Source organism: Notolepis coatsorum, assembly GCF_963971535.1.
Source record: "Notolepis coatsorum genome assembly, chromosome: 9".
Lineage (NCBI taxonomy): Eukaryota > Metazoa > Chordata > Actinopteri > Aulopiformes > Paralepididae > Notolepis > Notolepis coatsorum.
Window position 1 is genome coordinate 136,482,519 of NC_140173.1, and position 23,907 is coordinate 136,506,425.

Below are 23,907 nucleotides of genomic sequence, written 5' to 3' on the forward strand. Positions count from 1 at the left end.
TCCGTTTAAAATAAAATCCCCGTCCACACCAGTGTTATAAAAAAAACTCCATCCAGACAAACACATAAACGCATATGAATTTCTCCAACAAGCATGCGGGCCAGCAGGTGGCGATAAGCAATATCCCAAATGCCATGGTGGTACGAGCGGTCAGGACGACAGAGAAACGATAGGAATTGTCCATTGATTCACCCAGCCCACTTCACCACTCCTAGCATTTCCATTGGCTATATTGACATACATACAGTAGATAATAAATAGATAGATATAGCGGTGGATTAGATGCAGTCCAGAGGAAACAACCAATCTAGATATGCACGATTTAATGCTTTACTTCTGCGCACTGGGCGACGGAGAGATACAATGTCAATGTATTCAACGGATTCTGAAACTAAATATGGCGAGTCCTTATCACAAACTATATATATACTAATTACAACAAGACATTCATTAATTGCATTGTACTGTTCACGTCACGTGCCGTCGCATATATAAGTAAGGATAGTTTGAATGACATTTCAGCACCAGGCGCTGTCCATCTTATTGCCTCTGTGCGCTTCAAGGCTACGGGCGCCTATTGTATTACCATGGATGGAACAACAGTCTGAGCATGCGTAGTGAGCTGTGGCGTCATCGTTTATCTAGACTATGCGTTTACAGTGGCTGCACGGATCCACTGAACGGATATTTTGGAAAATCTTCACTTTAAAATGTGTTTAAGAAAGTCTCCGTTTATGTCTCTGAAAACACCCTTTACGTGTGAATGAGAGGCCCAATCGTGGAATAAAATGTGCGTTTGGCAAAAGATCCATATACGTGAGGACATGGCCTCAGTTTACTCTGTTAGTCTAATGTTTTTTCTAGCCATTTACTCTTGTAGCTGTTTGTTAGAATTTTTTTTATATACTTGATTCTTGTTTTTTCTTCTGTGCTACAGAAGATTCTGCCAGCCTCACCCTGGAGCTCCAGCCTGCTCTGCACCCCTCTGCCAGCCTCACCCTGGAGCCCAGGCCCAGCCTGCTCTGCACCCCTCTGCCAGCCTCACCCTGGAGCTCAGGCCCAGCCTGCTCTGCACCCCTCTGCCAGCCCCAGCCTGCTCGCGTGTATATTTTCCCTAACAAAGTTGCACTTCCGCGTTCGGTTTGCACGATCTGATTGGCCACTGACGTTTTTTTCAGCGCCAATCGTGTTACTCCTAACAATCGCGCCAGCAGGCTGTTACCCTAACCCTAGCCTTAAAGGGGAACTCCAACATTTTGGGAAATTAGCTTATTTAACATCTTCCCTGGAGTTAGACAAGAAGATGCATACCTTTTTTGTCTCTGTGCGTGCATTTTAGCTTTGGGAATAGACGCTCCGTTAGCATAGCTTAGCTTCATCACTGGAAGTGAGGCAGGACAGTAGCCTTACAGTGCCTTACAGTGTATTGCAAGGTCTGACATTGACCAAACTTGATATGCATGACCTTGGTCGGCTCTAGGTCAAATCCTGAAAAGGGGGTCAACTAACCCTAACCTTAATCAACTTCGAAAGAGAGCAACTTCGAAAGAGTCGCCAAGCTTAACCAGTTTGTTAGGAGTAACGCGAAGATCGCGCAAACCGAACGCGGAAGTGCAACTCCGTTGGGGAAAATATACACGCAGCCTGCTCTGCACCCCTCTGCCAGCCTCACCCTGGAGCCCAGCGCCAGCCTGCTCTGCACCCCTCTGCCAGCCTCGCCTCTGTGCTTCCTCTTCACCCTGGACCCAGCTCTGCCCTGCTCGCCTATAGCCCTGCATCTCAGCCCAGTCCTCCCCTGGCTCACTTGACTCCAAACCCCCCTCAGTCTGAACTCCCCAATAAACACACCCATTATTGGGTTTAACCACTACCTGCCTGCCTGTCTTGTGTTCTGCGCTTGGGTTCTCCGTACTAGCCGTGACAGTGAGCCAGTGAAGAGTTTACAGCACCATAACATTTGGGGTGGTACTTCTGTACAAGCAGAACTTAATTTGCACATGCAGGGTCAGTTCAGGAGCGTGACCAGTTCACACTGGAATCTGATAACAGCCAAACAAAAACATCTGATCCGAGCAATACATCTAAGGCAATACCACTAAGGCTTCCCGTGTGAACACAGCCTTTTAGTCTCTGCTTTTCAGCTGCCCGCGTTGTTTGTTTTATGACCACAAATGTGTAAATGTTACTGTAACCCTGTAACTGTTTCTAACGGGCCATACAAACAAACCTGATTTCTCTTGGCATGTTATCAAGGGATCTGACGGGACAGGGGGACGAGGGGGGGCTTTATTTATGGAGGCTTATATTGTAGGCTGAACAAGATATCTTCTACTTCAATCTCTTCTCAGCGCTGGTGGCTTTGTGTCCCTGGTTGTGTGTCCCGGAGGGTCTATGCAGCCCTGCCACTCAGCCGTGAGAAGGAGCAGCGTAAAGTGTTCGGCAGGGCTCTGACTCCCAGCCCACAGCCCTGTGGTTTTCAGCGGACGCCAGGCATTCCTCCATGTGACTGTTGGTTGTGATCCAGTGTGGTTCCCTCTGTTCCACGACGCATAGAAAGAAAGACTGACGATAGCAACGCCGGTGGTAACATCGGACTTCCGGCACTTTAGTCCTGAATGTTTTTTGACTAGTCCCGGATGTTTTTTTACTAGTCCCGGATGTTTTTGGACAAGTCCCGGATGTTTTTTGACTAGTCCCGGATATATTTTGACTAGTCCCGGATATATTTTGACTAGTCCCGGATATATTTTGACTAGTCCCGGATATGTTTTGACTAGTAGTCCTGTATGTTTTTTGACTCGTCCAGAATCTTTCTGGAAAAAAATCTACAATCATCAGGAAATGTAATTCATTTCATTCCTGACCGCCCCTCAATCCTCGCTGCTGCCTGTGTGTTGAGAGACGGACATTGGAGACACACTGCCAGCAGAACGGCTGCCTAACTGAACTGCTGCAGCTCTGCTGCACAAGCCTGGCTGGGCCTACAGTAGCAACAGCAGCATTTCTCTGTACTGGTCTTCTGAGTAGGCACAGTAGGGGTAGTGTATTCCTGGCGTTTTTTTATACGTTTTTGACGACGTTTCATGTCCTATCTACACAGAAATGCGTTTTTTGGCGTTTTTTTGTGGATACGGCTGAAACGCTAAATTGTGTTTGCGTTTGGAGATACGCAAAAAAAACGAGTCGACAACAGCGTGTAGTCAGCACGGAGCAGTTGTTGCGAAAACGCCCATGCGCAGTAGATACCATCTGCGTGCCCTTCCGGTGACAACAGTGTGTGTGTTTGGGACAGAGCTCCGTGTCCCAAATAGCTTCAGCTACCATGTGTTGTCAAGTTATTGTTATAAGGACCCCAGTCCAAGCTACAACAGTCTGCATTCCCTTAACAATTGTTTGTATTGAGCCGTATTGTATTGTACCCATATGCAATATGTTAAATAAAGTTTACATCCATTCATTCTGCTAGCATTACCGATTGCATGAGCAGCTGGCTAACGTGAGCTATCAGGATTCAGACCCTGTTAGCTCAGAGTTCCTCTTTCAACTTAACAAGCATTAAACAAAATGGCCCAGTCATCTATTCACCTTTGTTTAATACACACAGCGTTGTCTCTAATGTTATCTAACTACTGATAGCTCGCGATATCATCAGTTTTGCTGCTGGCTAAGTAGCGTGAGCTAACGTTAGCTTCTAGCCAAGTTCAAGTTCAAGTTCAAGTTCTTTAATAGTTGTCATACAGAAGTACAGAATACTTTCATACAAAATGCTTCTTACTGTTACGCTCCAGAGACTGTGCTAGACAATATAGTATCAAATAACATAATAACATAATATAGCATGAATTTAGAAGAAGAAAATGAGGTCACAGTGTTCGGTATAGACATATGTACAATGTTCTGAGTTACCATATAATATACAATACACAATACTATGCAGTGTACTAATGTACAGTACTATCTAGTGCAAAGCAGAAATGGGATGAGGTACAATTTTAGGTACAATTTACAGTAAGGTGTACGAGTTGTAGTGCAATCCTTCATCCATAAATATAAAGTGTGGGGAGTGGGTGCTACAGTGTGTTTGTTTAAAGTGGGTGTGTGCTATAAGTGTGTGGAGTGGGTGCTACAGTGTGTTTGTTTAAAGTGAGTGTGTGCGTGTGGATGTGTGTGCTATGTGCGTTTGGTGGTTGTTGTTGTGTAGTGTTCATTCATTGTTCGTTTAGCAGCCTGATGGCCTGGGGATAGAAGCTTCTTCTGAGTCTTTCTGTGCTCGCCTTGAGACTCCTGTATCGCTTGCCTGACCGCAGCAGTTCAAAGAGGCAGTTGTTCGGGTGACTGGAGTCTTTAATGATTCTCTTAGCCTTGCCCTTGCAACGCTTGTAGTAAATGTTCTGGAGGGTGGGGAGCCCCCCTCCAATTGTGCGTTCGGCTGAACGTGTCACTCTTTGTAGTCTGCTTTGGTCTTGTGCAGTGCTATTCCCAAACCAGGAGGTGATGTTGCCGGTCAAGATGCTCTCTATTGTACATGAGTAGAAGTTCTTAAGGATCTTCTGGCTGACTTGGAACTTCCTTAGGCGCCTGAGGAAGTAGAGGCGTTGTCGTGCCTTCTTCACAACACTGTTAATGTGTGTGGTCCATGTCAAGTCCTCGGATATGTAGGCTCCGAGGTACTTAAAGCTGTTGACTCTCTCAACCGGTGCCCCGTCGATGCTGAGGGGGCTGTAGTCCTTGACCCCCGACCTCCTGAAGTCCACAATCATCTCCTTTGTTTTGCTGACGTTCAGGGAGAGGCTGTTTTCCTGGCACCATCCCGCCAGGACCTTGACCTCTTCCAGGTAGGCCCTCTCGTCGTTGGCAGAGATCAGGCCCACCACCACTGTGTCGTCAGCAAATTTGACGATTGTATTGCTACTCCGCTGAGCCACACAGTCGTGTGTGTACAGGGAGTAGAGGAGGGGACTCAGAACACAGCCCTGGGGGGCCCCTATGTTGAGGGTGATGGATGAGGAGGTGCAGTTGCCTGCTCTCACCACCTGGGGTCTGCCAGTCAGGAAGTCCAAGACCCACTGGCAGAGGTCATAGCCCAAGCCCAGGTCCCTGAGCTTGGCTATGAGTATGGAGGGGACTATGGTATTGAATGCCGAGCTGTAGTCGATGAATAGCATTCTCACATAGTTCCCCTGCCTCTTGTCCAGGTGTGATGCTGCTGTGTGCAGCACATGGGATATGGCGTCCTCCGTGGACCTGTTGGGGCGGTATGCAAATTGCAGGGGGTCCATGTTGATGGGGAGGGAGGAGCAGATGTAGCCCTTTACTAGCTTCTCGAAGCACTTCATGGCTATGGAGGTGAGAGCTACAGGGCGGTAGTCGTTGAGGCAAGCAGGCTTGGATTTTTTGGGTACAGGGATAATAGTGGACTTCTTCAGGCAGGTGGGGATGACAGCCTGTTCTAAGGACAGGTTAAATATGTCAGTGAATACTGGGGCCAGTTGGTCGGCACAGACTTTTAGGACGCGGCCGGGGATGCCGTCTGGACCTGCTGCCTTCCTGATATTCACTTTTTTAAAGGTCCGCCTCACCTCATGCTCTGTTACCCTGAACACTGCGCCTCCATCAGCAGCCGACCCCACTCCCCCATTGCCAAGGCTTGTGAGCTGGTGTTGTTATTACCAGCATCAAACCTCGCATAGAAGGTATTGAGGTCATTTGCTAAGGAGATGTCACTGTTCAGTTTGAGGGAGGCGCCTTTGTAGTCTGTCATCGTTTTGAGCCCCTGCCACATAGCTCTAGAGTCAGCTTGTTCAAACTGGAGTTCAATTTTATCCCTGTAGCGTCGTTTGGCCTCTGACACTGTCCTCCTTACGTTGTATCGCGCCACCTTGTGGTCATTCATGTTGCCTGCCTCTAGGCCGTCGTTGTATGCTTTGGTGCGCTCTCTCAGAGCTTCACGGACGGATTTGTCTACCCAGGGTTTTTGATTTGGGTAAACTTTCATTTTGGTAGTGGGGATTGTTTCTTTCACCCTAGTACAAACATAGTCCAGCACTGTCTCCGTGTAGGCATTAATGTTATCTGTGTCGCGGAACACAATCCAGTCTGTGTGGTGAAACACTGACCGGATCGTCTCCTCTGACGTCACATCCCATTTCTGCACCTCTCGCGAGACTACGGGAGTACTTTTAATTCTCTGTCTGTACTTTGGTGAAAGAAAAATGGATGCGTGATCTGACTTATCAAAGCCACTATCAGAATGAGCCTTGTAGCCACCTTTAAATTGCGTGTAACAGTGATCTAGGATGTTACCGCCTCTGGTGTTGCAAGTCACATGCTGATAGAAGTCAGGCAATACCTTTCTCAGATTGGCGCTATTGAAATCTCCCAGAACTAAAATGGCGGCGTTAACATTCGCCACTTGGATTCTATTTACCTCGTCGTGTAGTCTGGAGAGCGCAACCTTGTTGCTGGCTTGCGGTGGAATATACACTCCGACCAGGACGATCGCCGTTAACTCCCTCGGGAGGAAGAAAGGACGACACTTGATGGTTATATATTCCAGTTCTGGGGAGCAGTGGTTGGATAATTCCTTCACGTTAGTTGGGTCGCTCCAATTTTTGTTAAACATGAAGGCAATACCTCCTCCACGTTGTTTACCGGACTCTGATGATGTCCGATCCTTGCGATGGATAAAGAAGTGATCAGCCGGTTGAATTGCGTGGTCTGGGACGTCCGGCGTCAACCACGTCTCGGTGAAGCAGAGGACGTTGCAGTCCCTAACGTCTCTTTGATATTGAATCCTTGCTCGGATGTCATCCAGTTTATTGTCAATTGATTGTACATTGGCTAGCAATATACTGGGCAGTGGTGTACGGTGGCGTCTGGATCTCAGCCTGTTACGGATCCCAGCCCTCTTCCCTCGCCGTCTGGTTCCTCTGTTCCTGGGGTCTAGGAACAAAGGATCTGGTCCTGATCTCCGGAGAATTTCTTCAGGCCATTGATGCGGTTCGGAAAGCTGATCCAGTGAGTAATCCAGTTGATAAGTTTCCCGTAATCCAATGTCTATGAGTGACTGACGGTCATATACATTAAATGCACCAACAGTTGGTACGAACAAAACTCTAAAAACTATAAATATTAACAAAAGTAAACACAGTCTCGACGGAGCGAACAGAGAGGCAGCCGGTCGGAGCAGCGCCATCATCATACACAATGCTATATTGTTATAATGGCATACTCCATTGACGTTAGCATGCAGCTAACAATGCTACCGATCGTTTTTTAGACTAAACTATCCGCTCTTGGTGGTCACTTGTGTTGATGTTAGTTTTGTTTCATCAACAAATGACAGGCAGAACACACAGTGAATGTATCCGTTTTGTTTATTGCACTTTTATTAGGCTTTGCTGAAAAAAGAATTGCTGCATTGAGTAAAATAGCAAGATGGTGGCGCGGCATAGGCGCCTGCCTTATTGACATTTTCTTTGCTGGAGCTTCCACCAGGAAGTGTATTGGCACATTCGTTCTGATTGGTTGAAATTGCCTTCATGTTTGCCACCTACTGCCACCTACTGCTTTGGCAGTGTACTACATCAGTGTGCTCGGCTGACAAAAACGAAAAAAAAACGAAAGTGTGACTCAGGCGCACGACGTCGCGGCGATACGCATAAGAAAACAATACGAAGATGATACGAAAGGTGTAACCTCAGCCAAGATCCTCCAGGATCTTTGTGTTCACATATCTCGGGCTAGGAACGTCGGATTCACAATCCGACAAAGCTGGGATACCCAGGCCGGCATATTTCTACCTTTAGGTGCTGAATTTACAAGCGTACCATTTTGGTTGAATGAATGAATGAATTTATTCACACACACACACACATGATATATTACATGTACATATCTTCATGTGAAAACAACGACGCAATTGTGTGCATGTGCCAGGTCTCCCAAGAAGCTATTTAAAGCTTTTGGAGGGAGCCTGATCACAAATATAAACAAAATATAAACAAATAAAAACAAAAACAAAAACATACAATGTGGGTAGCCTACCTACTAACTGACATACAACATAGATACATAAATACAGACAAATACATGTATATACCTAAGTAATGATTCTATTTAGAGATATGATTTAAGCAGTTCCTCTTTCAGTGATTTTTTTTTAACGTTTTGAAGGATTTAGACAGTTTCAGACACTCGTCGAGCTCGTTCTGACATTTACATTTTACATTTACATTTAGTCATTTAGCTGACGCTTTTATCCAAAGCGACTTAAAAGTTCTGTACGACAAGTCATCAGGAAGGGCACAATTGTATCAGATGAGTAACAGTTGAGACATCTCCATCATGTCCGCCATTGAAAGTCACTTATAGGGAAGCTGTGTTTTCCTGGAAATATTTGTAATAATTTTGGGAACATAAAACGAGCTCTCCAATGTGCTGAACCATAAAATGTATCCATTTGACTGACAAACCAAAGAACACCCTAACCCACTTCATCTGTAGCTTCAGTGATGATGACATTACAACCTCAATAACGTGTGTTTGTGTTTGTTCTAGTTTTTATGTTTTCTTTTATCTGGTATATGTCAGATTTGCTCAGAGAAAACAGAACATACTTTGAATCTATTGCTTTATTCAATTAAATTAAATTGATTTTGGCAGTAGTGTTTTTTAAATTCAGGCAGAACAGCAAGGACCACCCAAAATACTGTAACTATTGGCACGTGCTACGTACAAGCACTGAACACAGCCCCAAATGGTCTAAGCTTAGCCTTGAACTTTGTCAACTGGATGAAAGAAAGATGGATAGCTAGATGGATAGCTAGATAGATAGCTAGATAGATAGCTAGATAGATATTGATTGATTGAAAACTTTATTAACAGATTGCAGAATGGGTACAGTACAGTACAGCTCAATACATACAATTGTTAAGGGGATGCAGACCAGAGAAAGACTTTCGTCTGGTTTACATCAGGGTCCCCCATTTTCAATTCATCATAACATATATGACATACACGACATACAGATAGACAGTACTGCTATATCTATACATTTATGACATACCAGATTTGCAAATACAGTACTGTTTGTGATACAAAAAGAGTCCAGAAAAGAGAGTATATATACATTTGACGTAGAAACTGTACATTGATAGATAGATAGATAGATAGATAGATAGATAGATAGATAGATAGATAGATAGATAGATAGATAGATAGATAGATAGATAGATAGATAGATAGATAGATAGATAGATAGATAGATTTGAATCTGTCTGTAATGACTGAGGGATGTTTGTGTGTCTTCCAAGTTGTTTGTGAGCAGAATTGCATAATGACTAGCTGTTGTTTCTGTTGCCTGTGCGTGTGACTGCCAACAGCGGCTGTTCTGAATGCCAGCCTTCTTTATGAGAGCCATTTCCTTGCCCTCAATCGAGAACCACTTCTTAGTTAAACACCATTCCTGCCGTAACATGTCAACTTTGAACTCTGAACGCACACAGAACCAAAGCTAGCGTTGTGTCATCGACCGTGCACGTGCGGTTGGGTTTCTCTTGAACCCATTAGCCATAAGATCACCTCAGCCACGCTGACTTACAATGAAGCAAAGACCACGAGATCATATATGGAATCTGGAAAAAAAATCTATATCTATGGAAATATGTTATCATGTAAATGCTTTTTTTCTCTCTTTTGAAACAACAACTCTATGCAGGCTCTATGCTTCTGTAACAGAGCTATGACTCACTCCTCTATTAGAAACACTGCCCTTTAACCGAACCAAGAGATTTAGATATGGCTCAATCGGTAGCGCTTCTGTCTTTCAAGCTTGTAAGCACAGGACTCAGGGTTCCAGACCAGGCCGGAACCTCACCCTGAGTGGACCCTCAAGTACCTCCTTCAAGAATGAATGGAGAGAAATTGCCTGAAATGGGTAAATCTAAAAATAATCCTTTGTGTGTACACAGGGAAATTACAAGTCAAAAGCCTGAAAGGTTATGAGAACCACTTGTCTAGCAATAGCCGGAGAGATGATTGTTACTCTGGCATGGAAGGTAGTGGTTAAAACTCAATCTGCCTTAAGGGCCGTTAAGACTTGCGACGGCAGTCCCACGCATGTTCATGAGCATGAAATCAGATATAGCTTTCTGCCTGGGAGAGCTACTGTCTGTAAAGCCACACACCAACACACGCTATCCCCAAGCCTACGGTTAATGCCTGAAGTATTCCAATCCATAGTTTCCATTTGAAAATATACGTCATAATATTTCCCAGAAGACTGGGAAAACCCATGGAAAGTGAAGTCCGTAGGTAGATTGGTATTTTGCTGCTATATGTCCTTTCCCAGAATTATTTTCATTATAAAGTGGTTATTATAATATATACATACATATATTGCTTAAATGATGTGCTATCTTAAAGAGGAATGTCACCCATTTTAAGAATTGACATATGTTCTTTCTGTGCCCCGGGACAGTTCAGTGAGTATTTTTGAACATGCACCGCTCTCTCCTGAAGCTATAAATTAGAGAAGAGAAATCTGAAGCTGCTCCATAGAAAATGAATGGGGCTCTGGGACATTGTGAGCCCATAAAATGTTTGCATGAGTTCCGAATGAGGTCTGATCCGGACCTTCTAGCAATGCTAGGATATAAATCTCATTCGGGTATAAGAGCTCACACAAACATGTTATGGCCTCACAGAGTCAGAGCCCTATTCATTGTCTCTGGAGCAGAACCGCATTTTAGGGACATGGAGGGTTCTCTCTTGGATTTCCAGCTTTAGGAGAGAGTGGTGTGTGTTCACAAATACTGACTGTCTGTCTAGGAAGAACATACATGAATTCTTAAAATGGGTGACATTCCCCTTGAAAGGCTCGCAGACATCAGAACATTTGGCCCTTGGCATGGGATCTCGTGGTAGAAATCCTCTTCAGATGAACAATATGAAAACCAAAGTAATAATAGTGTGTCTGTATGTGTGCTTGTGTGGTAAGCTTGTGTTGGAAGCTGATTGTTTGCCTGTGAGATCTCTGTTTGGCTCAATTCAACAGAGCAGAGGCTCCAAACAGTGTTAATTTAGTCAACAAAAATTATGACTAATATGGTCGTCAACAAAGCTTTTTCCCCCGACGAAAACTAGACGAGACGTCACGTTAATGGAGATCATGTGACACTAACGTGACGAAATTATTCATGCAATGTCGTTGACTAAAAACGACGACACAAAATGAAGTTTGAAAAATAAAACTTTTAGCTAAAAGTTTATTCAACATCAACTTAAATTGTACTTGCTACTTGCTATAGCTCACAGGAACTTGTTTGCAGACAGGAAAGTAACACACATAATTGTCCATGCGGAACCCTTATCCCCAACACATCGTTCCGTGGGTGTGTGTCGCTCTAGTTGTATGGTCTTAGGGACACCACTGTTATGCTGGGGGTGTTGTTTCCCCCTGGGAGATATGGGAGGACGGATCGCATGTTACGTTGTTGTTGTTGTTGTGAAGCTATAGCGTATTAGCAGGTGTTGTGTATGAGAAGGGAATTATCAACCTGTAAAACCCCATATTGAGCTGGAAATAAAGCACCATACAGAAAAGGAAACTCTCTTCTTTCTTCCCTACAGTACTGCATGACGGACTGCTACATTATGTTGATCCACCACAATAGAACACATGAAATAGCTTACATAAGTCTTAACCAGCTAGCACTCACACCAATTTATGAGGCTGTAACTGAGTGGCGAGACTAAACAAAAAAGACTAAATCGAGACTAAGCGAAGACTAAAATGCTCAGACCTGTAGTTGAATAAAACTGACTAAACGAAAAATAAATGAAGGTGACTAAATATGATGAAAACGAAAAAGAGCATTTGACACATGACTCAAAGACTAAAACTAACATTTTAAATAGCTGACGAAATTAACACTGGTACTGTAACTAGGGATGTCCGATATTATCGGCCTACCGATATTATCGGCCGATATCGGCATTAAAATGTGTTAATTCCACAACAAGAGATATGTAATGTTAATGACCTGAAATTATTAAACTATGGGGGGGGGGGGGGGGGGGGGGGGGGAACCCTGCATATATCGGTATCGGTTGATATCGGTATCGGAAATTAAGAGTTGGACAATATCAGTATATCGGTAAAAAAGCCAATATCGAGCATCCCTAACTGTAACTAAATAATTTCCACATGGGCTGCTAGTACGTAGTGGACTGTGTAGTGTGATGGGACTGACCGGTGACTCGATCTTGATGAGGGCGATGTCTGACTTCTCGTCCACGTCTTTGATCTTGGCGTCGTAGATAGCACCACTCTTCAGCTCCACCTTCACCCGGTGCTTATTGGCCACAACGTGAGCGTTGGTCACAATCTGCCCGTCCTCCGCCACCATGAAGCCAGAGCCACTGGCCACAGCCACCTCCCGCTTAGAGTAAGCCATCCTGGTGGGGGAAGAGAAACATGGAGAGAGAGACATTGAGAGAAAAACATTGAGAGAGAAACATAGAGAGAGAAACATTGAGAGAGAAACATGGAGAGAGAAACATGGAGAGAGAGACATTGAGAGAGAGACATTGAGAGAGAGAAACATTGAGAGAGAGACATTGAGAGAGAAACATAGAGAGAGAAACATAGAGAGAGAAACATGGAGAGAGAAACATGGAGAGAGAGACATTGAGAGAGAAACCTTGAGAGAGAAACATAGAGAGAGAGAAACATTGAGAGAGAAACATTGAGAGAGAAACATTGAGAGAGAAACATTGAGAGAGAAACATAGAGAGAGAAACATTAAGAGAGAAACATTGAGAGAGAAACATGGAGAGAGAAACATAGAGAGAGAAACATAGAGAGAGAGACATTGAGAGAGAAACATTGAGAGAGAGACATTGAGAGAGAAACATGGAGAGAGAAACATAGAGAGAGAAACATGGAGAGAGAAACATGGAGAGAGAGACATTGAGAGAGAAACATAGAGAGAGAAACATAGAGAGAGAAACATGGAGAGAGAAACATGGAGAGAGAGACATTGAGAGAGAGAAACCTTGAGAGAGAAACATAGAGAGAGAAACATTGAGAGAGAGAAACATTGAGAGAGAAACATAGAGAGAGAAACATTAAGAGAGAGACATTGAGAGAGAAACAGAGAGAAACATTGAGAGAGAAACATAGAGAGAGAAACATAGAGAGAGAAACATTGAGAGAGAAACATTGAGAGAGAAACATTGAGAGAGAAACATTGAGAGAGAAACAGAGAGAAACATAGAGAGAGAGAAACATTGAGAGAGAAACAGAGAGAAACATAGAGAGAGAAACATTGAGAGAGAAACAGAGAGAAACATAGAGAGAGAGAAACATTGAGAGAGAAACATTGAGAGAAACATTGAGAGAGAAACATAGAGAGAGAAACATTGAGAGAGAGAAACATTGAGAGAGAAACATAGAGAGAGAAACATAGAGAGAAACATTGAGAGAGAAACATAGAGAGAAACATTGAGAGAGAAACATTGAGAGAGAAACATAGAGAGAAACATTGAGAGAGAAACAGAGAGAAACATTGAGAGAGAGAAACATTGAGAGAGAAACAGAAAGAAACATAGAGAGAGAAACATTGAGAGAGAAACATTGAGAGAGAGAAACATTGAGAGAGAAACATAGAGAGAGAGACATTGAGAGAAACATTGAGAGAGAAACATTGAGAGAAACGTTGAGAGAGAGAAACATAGAGAGAAACAGAGAGAAACATAGAGAGAGAAACATAGAGAGAGAAACATAGAGAGAGAAACATTGAGAGAGAAACATAGAGAGAGAAACATTGAGAGAAACAGAGAGAAACATAGAGAGAGAGAAACATTGAGAGAGAAACATAGAGAGAGAAACATTGAGAGAGAAACATAGAGAGAGAAACATTGAGAGAGAGAGACATAGAGAGAAACAGAGAGAAACATAGAGAGAGAAACATAGAGAGAGAAACATAGAGAGAGAAACATTGAGAGAGAAACATAGAGAGAGAAACATTGAGAGAAACAGAGAGAAACATAGAGAGAGAAACATTGAGAGAGAAACATAGAGAGAGAAACATTGAGAGAGAAACATAGAGAGAGAAACATTGAGAGAGAGACATTGAGAGAGAAACATAGAGAGAAACATAGAGAGAGAAACATTGAGAGAGAAACATTGAGAGAAACATTGAGAGAGAGAAACATTGAGAGAAACATTGAGAGAGAAACAGAGATAGAGAAACATTGAGAGAGAAACATTGAGAGAGAGAAACATTGAGAGAAACATTGAGAGAGAGAAACATAGAGAGAGAAACATTGAGAGAGAAACATTGAGAGAGAGAAACATAGAGAGAGAAACATTGAGAGAGAAACAGAGAGAGAGAAACATAGAGAGAAACATTGAGAGAGAAACATAGAGAGAGAGAAACATTGAGAGAGAAACATAGAGAGAGAAACATTGAGAGAGAAACATGGAGAGAGAAACATTGAGAGAGAGAAACATAGAGAGAGAAACATTGAGAGAGAAACATTGAGAGAGAAACAGAGAGAGAGAAACAGAGAGAGAGAAACATTGAGAGAGAGAAACATAGAGAGAGAAACATTGAGAGAGAAACAGAGAGAGAGAAACATAGAGAGAAACATTGAGAGAGAAACATTGAGAGAGAAACATTGAGAGAGAGAAACATTGAGAGAGAAACAGAGAGAAACATTGAGAGAGAAACATTGAGAGAGAAACAAAGAGAAACATAGAGAGAGAAACATTGAGAGAGAAACATTGAGAGAGAAACATTGAGAGAGAAACATAGAGAGAGAAACATTGAGGGAAAAACATAGAGAGAAACATAGAGAGAGAGAAACATTGAGAGAAACAGAGAAAAACATAGAGAGAGAAACATTGAGAGAGAAACATAGAGAGAAACATAGAGAGAGAGAAACATTGAGAGAAACAGAGAGAAACATAGAGAGAGAGAAACATTGAGAGAGAAACATTGAGAGAGAAACAGAAAGAAACATAGAGAGAGAGAAACATTGAGAGAGAAACATAGAGAGAGAAACATTGAGAGAGCAACAGAAAGAAACATAGAGAGAGAGACATTGAGAGAGAAACATTGAGAGAGAAACATTGAGAGAGAAACATAGAGAGAGAAACATAGAGAGAAACATTGAGAGAGAGAAACATTGAGAGAGAAACATTGAGAGAGAGAAACATTGAGAGAGAAACAGAGAGAAACATTGAGAGAGAGAAACATTGAGAGAGAAACATTGAGAAACATAGAGAGAGAAACATAGAGAGAGAGAAACATTGAGAGAGAAACATTGAGAGAGAGAAACATTGAGAGAGAAACAGAGAGAAACATTGAGAGAGAGAAACATTGAGAGAGAAACATTGAGAGAGAAACATTGAGAAACATAGAGAGAAACATAGAGAGAGAAACATTGAGAGAGAAACATTGAGAGAGAGAAACATTGAGAGAGAAACATTGAGAGAGAAACATAGAGAGAGAGAAACATTGAGAGAGAAACATAGAGAGAGAAACGTTGAGAGAGAAACATAGAGAAAGAAACATTGAGAGAGAAACATTGAGAGAAACATTGAGAGAGAGACATTGAGAAACATAGAGAGAAACATAGAGAAACATTGAGAGAGAACCATAGAGAAACATTGAGAGAGAGAAACATAGAGAGAGAAGAAAAGAGGAGAGGAACATGACATCATTACTATACGGCCCTCCCAGAGTCAGCCTGAAACTAAAACAGAAACAAGCAGAGACAAAGCAAAGGAGAGATAGACAGACTGAGAAGAGAGAGAGGAAGAGAGAGAGGAAGAGAGAGAGCGAGAGAGAGAGAGAGAGCACCATAGATGGGTGTGAGAGCAACAGGATTAAGATGAAATATTCAAGGTGGATCACTGACAATGATGATAGGCAAGAAAGTATTAAAAAAATTATTTTATATATTAAACTAAATAAGACTTGTGCACATCTAGTTGGACCCCGACTGGAGGTGCAGGTCAGCGCAAGAGAGATATATAAAACTAAAAGAAGAATACCTTCAAAAGAAAGAAGGGACCGCACACTCCTCAGGACTGGTTTTTGCTTTTTTTATTGCACAACGCGTTTAGCTTCTGCTTCCTCAGGTGCTATATATATATATATAATACTACTAATAAAAGTGTATGTATTCACTGTATGATAAAAAAGAAACAGGCACCACGCAACATGCATTATAAACTAGAGATGTTCCGATACCATTTTTTCCTTCCCGATCCGATTCCGATACCTACGCTTTGGGTATCGGCCGATACCGATACTGATCCGATACCAGTGCATACATAAAAAAAATTTAGAAAAAAGTATATTATATAAATTATATATATTTTTTTTTTTTTTTTTACAGCTACAGATACTGTTTTATACTGTTTTTTAGTAATAACTAGAAAGTAATGGTACAACAGGTGATTGTATAGATTAGTATTAGTATCATTAATCAATGAGTATGGGGCTGCAGCACTATACCCTACTCCAATGATCCGCACGGACGTTAGACGTTGTTGCACTTGCTACCCAGTCTGTTAGCTAGTAGCAGATGCTCTGGTTAGTATTAACGTTTATGTTGTGATTTTCGATGAAAAATAAATATTCAACAGACTCCGCCTCAGACTCTTATCCTTTGGCACTTGGAACTTGCTGTACTTTGCTTGCAGGTCTGCAGCCATTATTGCTGGATTATGAATAGCACCAACTTTAGCCAAGGTACCGTTATCAAGCTAAGCTAGCTGACCTAGCTCGTCTTCCCCGCATTGACACTTGATAACGTTAGTCAGCTAACGCTAGTCAGTAGCTACTTGACTTAAATACGATTCACCGTGGGTGCATTATTGTTGATAGACGGACAGTGTCAGGTCCTGGAGAAAGGACAGGCGATCATCTGATTTGATGTAACGTTAAAGCGGATGTTGTTCCAACTAGCTAGCTTTTCAGCTAATGCTATAATAACACCAGCAAGCAAAACACATCCTGTCCGAGCTCCCCGTCACACCCATAGATATCTATAGAACACTAGATAGCTTAAGGCGGAGTCACCAGCGTCACTGAACCGCCGCCATCTTGCTCCAGTTAGCCTTGAGTGAGAGTGAGTGAGCTGCACAGACAAAAATACTCATAACTCGCTGAAATATTGACGGATTTACAAACGGGTTGGTTTGCTATAAACATCAAAGATGTAGTTATGATGCTGCATACTTATAAAAAAAAGTGTTTTAAAGATGTTTTTTTTTACAAACCGCTTGAATTATAGCCACGTTAATAATGCTTGTAAATTAATAAACCAAACCATTTGTAAATCCGTCAATATTTCAGCGAGTTATGAGTATTTTTGTCTGTGCAGCTCACTCACTCTCACTCAAGGCTAACTGGAGCAAGATGGCGGCGGTTCAGTGACGTCGCTCTCCATTGGCCGGCAGCGCGGGCAAGCTATCTAGTGTTCTATATATATCTATGGTCACACCGCTCTGTCGGGGACAATGGAATTTAAGAAAGTGTATCTGCTGTTAAAATGACAAACAGCATCACACTTTAAAACACGTTCATTTTATAATCCTCACTCTCCGCAGGAGATAAATGATGTCATGGGATCGGAGGCTACACTTTCGGCGTGCTCGCCGATACCGATACCAGCATTTTAAGCAGTATCGGAGGCATTTCCGATACTGGTATAATCGGTATCGGAAAACAACTCTATTATAAACATGAGTGAAGATATTCAAACAGTTGGATTAAAAGCCTATATGATGATAAAACAGAGAGAAGAAGGATGGAGATCAAGCGACATGTGATGCGGAGAGAGGGAGGGAGGACAAGATATGACAGAGGATGAAGGAGGAAACACCAGAGTGAGATCATGAGAACGGAGCTAAAGCGTTGAAAGAGTGAAGTGGTGAGCAAGGTGCTGCACACAGGTGGCCTGTAAACTCTGGTATGTCTCTAACACCTGTCCTGCAGACACACACGCACACGCACACACACACACACACATGCACGCAGGCACACACACACACACGCACACACACACACACACACGCACACACACGCGCACACACGCGCGCACGCACACACACACACACGCGCGCGCGCGCGCGCACGCACACGCACACACGCACACAGGCACAAACATACACAGACACACACATGCACCCCAAGTATGAGGACCTTCCACTGACTGCATTCATTCATCTCTAACTGTAACTGAGGGGTACAATTCCCTGACTGTATTACTAGATATGATACTTACTACCACTACCTTTGTACTTAATATTCGGCCACCCAGTACACGGCATAAATATATTATGATGAACACTGTCACGTAGATGAAACGGATCCAACACAAATGTACGAATTAGAAATAGGTCTTTATTTCTACACAGCGATGGTGTGTAGAGCAAGCACTTAATCAAATCAATCACATTTATGAATGGGAATTAGTATGCACTTTTATGGCAAGAGTATTCGTCGGTATATCAATAGAGAATGTCCAATCTCTGAAGGCGCAGGTGGTACATATACGACCTGGAATAGTTTAAGGAAGAACAGCAATGATACTTCAATGACTATAGACTGGATACACTAGGGGGGGTTAATCCGGTCGCTTGTAAGCCGACAGGAGTAGGAAGGGGGGGGGGGTAGAATCCGGCTGCCTCATCCGGCCAAGGGTATCCCAGGTGAACCCACTGTAGTGCCGTTCAATGCGCCGGCGATCCTTGGACCGCAGATGAAAGCAGATGGACTCTTTGTGGGCCGGCGTCCTCCGGTCCACGGAGGAGAGACGTGAAGCGACCTCGTCTTGCAGAGCGTCTCCTCACCTTGCGTCCTCTCCAGGGGGGGGGGGTTCCAACACACGGCAGTGTCGGGGGTCTTTATCCATGGAATAATCAACGTATACAAAGCATAATCCGTGCCTGGGAAGGCGGGCTGTCGTCGGTAGAATAATCCGGTATACAGGTCCACTCGCTCGTCGGCTCTGGGGCTCCTCGGGTGCAGCTTCACGTGGGGTCAACCACCCTGGATAAGCAGCCAGTTCTCTGCCCGAAACGATGGGGTACTGACTACGGTAGTATTCTCACCGTACGAAGCACTATATATTAACAGACTATTATTAGTTTAATAGACTACGTCCAACTCGACGATATAGTGCCAAATATGACTATTCAAATATTAATATACACGATGTCTCAATACCGATGGTAAGCCGAACTTGGCCTTACTCCCACACGTGGCGTCGCGGGGAGGCTTTACGTCTGTGACTCTATTGGAGGGTAAGAAACTGGACTGAAAAGGAAGTCCTACTTTAGTAGCGCAGTATATATACGCACTATGAACAAATAGTCCCATTAGTGGTGCGGTAGCCAGATTCCTACGCGGAACTAGGACTTGTTCGTACATGTTGAGCGGTACGTTTGAACTGGGTCTGGGGGGTATGGCAGCCTGGCACCAAGGTCTCGACCAATAGTAGAATGGAGACTATTATGGGATGTTCAGTAGGCTAGAATGGATATTCAATGCATATTGTACAAGGAATATACAAGGGATATCAGGGAATATTAGAGAATATACAAATACAATTAAATATATATATATAAATAAATATATATATTCGGTTTAATCTGGCCCTTCACAACACTAACCATTAACCCTATAACCTTAACCCTTACCCTAACGTTAGCCTAAGGGCCCGCGTCCACTTGGCGCATATTTCTGACCGCACGCATCTGTTTTCAATGTATTCCAATGGGGAGGGAGCGCATGTGGCCGCCTCTAGGAAGTGCGCTGCCGTCGGCTTCTTTTCTCAGCTTTTTTGTGCGGCCGAAAGTTGAAACTTTCTGAACTTTCAGAGCGATGCGCTGAGCTCATTTTCAGACAACCAATCACAGCCATTCATCTACCACTCTGTTTGTAACCTGACACCGGAGCTGCCTGCCTGTCTGGCTGTCTCCCACAGACCATTGAGATTCGCGACAAAACTAATAATAATAACTACACGAATACACTACTAAAAAGCTAATAAAAAGCAAAGGGCGAACTGTGGTGTCAGGCAATAACTATATATATAATTAATATACAATAAAGTTATTCAAATATGCTATAATATGTGCAAAACCGCGGCATGGCTGTAGATTTATTTCTGTCATCTACAAGATGCGCTTCAAGCCAGCTCTGCCGGCGCTCTCCCAGCATGTTTCACGGAGAAATATGCGCTAGGTGGACGCGGGCCCTAACGCTATCACACTATAACCCTTATTCCGTTAACCCTCAAACCAGGGTGAACATTTCCCAAATTCCCCAAAAGGTTGTTGCTTTTTATGTTTTATGTCCAGAACTAATACCAGTCCTCACAACTATAGTAAGACAAGTACAAATACACACACACACACACACACACACACACACAGAGATATATCGGTGCATTTGTCTTACTTGCGGTAGAGTTCAATGTGAACAACAGCTGGGCCAATCCTCTCCACCACGTCAGCAATGAAGTTGTATTTGTGTCTCGGACTGTCTGGGTTATCCTGAGCTGGAAATACAAGGAGAGCATGTTAGAGGGCTAAAAACAAATTGTAAACACACCCGAAATATGGCATGATGTAACAACAATATAAGTATAGAAACCCAACAACTGGAACTGGTCTTTATCACCACAGAACGGCAAAAGACAACAGCCCGTCTGTGGTGTAAGTCGACTGCTATGGACACACACACACACACACACACACACACACACACACACACACACACACACACACACACCACACACACGCACACACACACACACACACACACACACGCACACACACACACACACACACACACACACACACACACACACACACACACACACACACACACACACACACGCACACACACACACACACACACACAGTCTCAAGGCCGACACACCGGCAGAGCCACTGAATTGCCGTCATCAAGGTCTGGACAAGTCAGGAAATGTTGACTGATTCAGTGGGTAATTACAGTAAGTCCTGCAGAGAAGGCAGTTAAAAAAAGAAAAGCTTTAACTCAACCTATGAATCACGATGGCCAAGATTAACAGAGACATGCCGATCTTAAAGTAACCTCAATATAATTGTGCTTTTTCATCATCCCATTCCCAGCCCGTCTTTTGTCCAGTACCTTGCCGTGCCGCCGGTCTCACGGGGACAACGCTCACTCGTTACATTCTCATGAACCCTCCAGATTTGTACCGAGGCGCCGTAAGCCATTGATTACAGCGAGGGGTTAAGGAAGAGAGAAAAACACTCCGCTTGAGGCACAGTTACAGTTAAACTAACACAAGCGTGGAATGAGCACTGTTTTGATCATATACTGGATGTGACTAAAGTATAGTATTCCTTTCCTTTCCTTTCCATCCTAGAGGGGAACATTCTGAGTTGTTTTCCATACTCTTATCACCTTCATCTGCCTGTATGTATGTATGTATGTATGTATGTATGTATGTATGTATGTATGTATGTATGTATGTATGTATGTATGTATGTATGTATGTATGTATGTATGTATGTATGTATGTATGTATGTATGTATGTGTATGTATGTATGTATGTATGTATGTATGTATGTATTTATTTATGTATGTATATATGTATGTATGTATCTATATATGTATATATATATGTATGTATGTATCTATATATGTATATATGTATGTATTTATGTATGTATGTGTGTATGTATGTACTGTATGTATGTCTATATGTATGTATGTATTTATGTATGTATATATGTATGTATGTATCTATATATGTATATATATATATGTATGTATGTATCTATATATGTATATATGTATGTATGTATGTATGTATGTATGTATGTATGTATGTATGTATGTATGTATGTATGTATGTATGTATGTATGTATGTATATGTATGTATGTATGTCTTGTCTGTCTGTCTGCCTGCTTGTATGTATGTATGTATGTATGTATGTATCAGGGTTAGAAATTAACATTTTTTTTCAAGGGCTTTTTTTGCCCCCCTTAATTGATTTTCGGGGGCTTTTTTTTGTATTTCGGGGGCACTGAATTTTTATGATGAAAATTAACATAAGGATTATAAAACATTGTTGACACTTTTTTTTACAGTCTTCGTCCCTATGTTTGATAATGTAATGTTAATGTCTCCATATATAGGGCTCTACGCTAACCTTTTTCCCAAGGAGCACATGTGCTCCTAAATAAAATGTTAATAAATAAAATCTAAATAAAAATTTAGGAGCACACAAAGAAATTTAGGAGCACAGTGAAAATTGTTCAAGTAACAGAGTTTATTAACTATTTATCTCATGCATTATTATACTGTGCGTGTGCACACTATGAATTGAAAATGGGGGACCCTGATGTAAACAAGACGAAAGTCTTTCTCTGGTCTGCATCCCCTTAACTTGTGTGTATTGAGCTGTACTGTATTGTACCCATTCTGCAATCTGTTAATAAAGTTTTCAATCAATCAAACGCAAAGGATATCGGTTGTCAAGCTGCTTTTGTATGTTGTAGTGTTGTTATGATACCAACATTTTGACTTGATACAGATAGGAAAGGTAATGGAATATATTATTAGATGACAGAACATTGACAATTCTTTATACAATTATTTAATTCATTATGAAATAGAAATTCCGTTTTTGGGTGGAACGTTTGTTGCAAGGAGGGAGGAGGCGGGGACCGCTGCGTACACACAACACGGAGAAATGGTCTAGCTGCTTCGGTGCGTCGTTAACGTTAACGTCGGAAGAAATTCCCCACTAAGCCCTAAATTCAGAGCAGAGCAGTATCCTAATGACTTTTATGCTTCAGTCGATAAGGTGTTTTGCGAATTCTGTCAACATACCGTGGGGACTGGACCCGCAAAAACACGTGCGAATATCACTTCAAAAGCCATGTCAGCCGGATTCCTCTCTTTCTCCTCGTCTCTCTTTTGCTCAAAATACAAATGAATGGGCTTCATGGCTGGCTGATTTTTTTGCGTTGTCTGATTCTGAATGTATAACTTGCCTAAGCCGGTAACGTGACTTTGTTTTCGGGCGCTACTGTGATTGGACGTTTATGCGCCTTGTGTAATGTGGGACTATTATAACAGCGGAGCTGTTTTGTAATCGTCACTCGTCTCGAGTAAATGATTTTTCCGGGTGGCGCGCACACACATATTATTAGGGCCAAATACAAGGGAAATGCTCGCACTGTAGATCATATATATAATTATATATATAATTAGTAAACTGTCGGGGGCATTTTCTGCCCCCCTTAACTGATATTCGGGGGCATTTTGTCCATTTTCAAGGGCATTTTGCCCCGAGCCCCCGTTAATTTCGAACCCTGGTATGTATGTATGTATGTATGTATGTATGTATGTATGTATGTATGTATGTATGTATGTATGTATGTATGTATCTATCTATCTATCTATCTATCTGTCTGTCTGTCTGTCTGTCTGTCTGTCTGTCTGTCTGTCTGTCTGTCTGTCTGTCTGTCTGTCTGTCTGTCTGTCTGTCTGTCTGTCTGTCTGTCTGTCTGTCTGTCTGTCTGTCTGTCTGTCTATCTATCTATCTATCTATCTATCTATCTATCTATCTATCTATCTATCTATCTATCTATCTCTATCTATCTATCCTCTCTCTCTCTCTCTCTCTCTCTCTCTCTCTCTCTCTCTCTCTCTCTCTCTCTCTCTCTCTCTCTCTCTCTCTCTCTCTCTATCTCTCTCTATCTTTCTCACCGGCACCAAACCCTGGCAGCACATCACCCCCACCCTCATCCACCTTCACTGGCTCCCCATCAAATCCTGCATCACCTACAAAACCCTCCTCATCACTTACAAGTCC

The 23,907-nt window shown here is 42.6% G+C and overlaps 1 protein-coding gene across 1 annotated transcript in view; it reads right to left on the reverse strand.

Moving 5' to 3' along the window:
• Positions 1 to 2,248: 2,248 nt before the first annotated feature.
• Positions 2,249 to 23,907, reverse strand: part of LOC311234770 (serine protease HTRA1A-like) — a gene marked incomplete at its 3' end in the record, with an annotated part of 47,444 nt that continues 25,785 nt past the window's right edge. Inside the window, exons 2-4 of the mRNA XM_084322014.1 lie at positions 20,487 to 20,586; positions 12,255 to 12,459; positions 2,249 to 2,257 (exon numbers count right to left, since the gene is read on the reverse strand). Coding sequence (XP_084178140.1) covers positions 2,249 to 2,257; positions 12,255 to 12,459; positions 20,487 to 20,586 — 314 coding nt within the window. The remainder of the gene's footprint in view (positions 2,258 to 12,254; positions 12,460 to 20,486; positions 20,587 to 23,907) is intronic.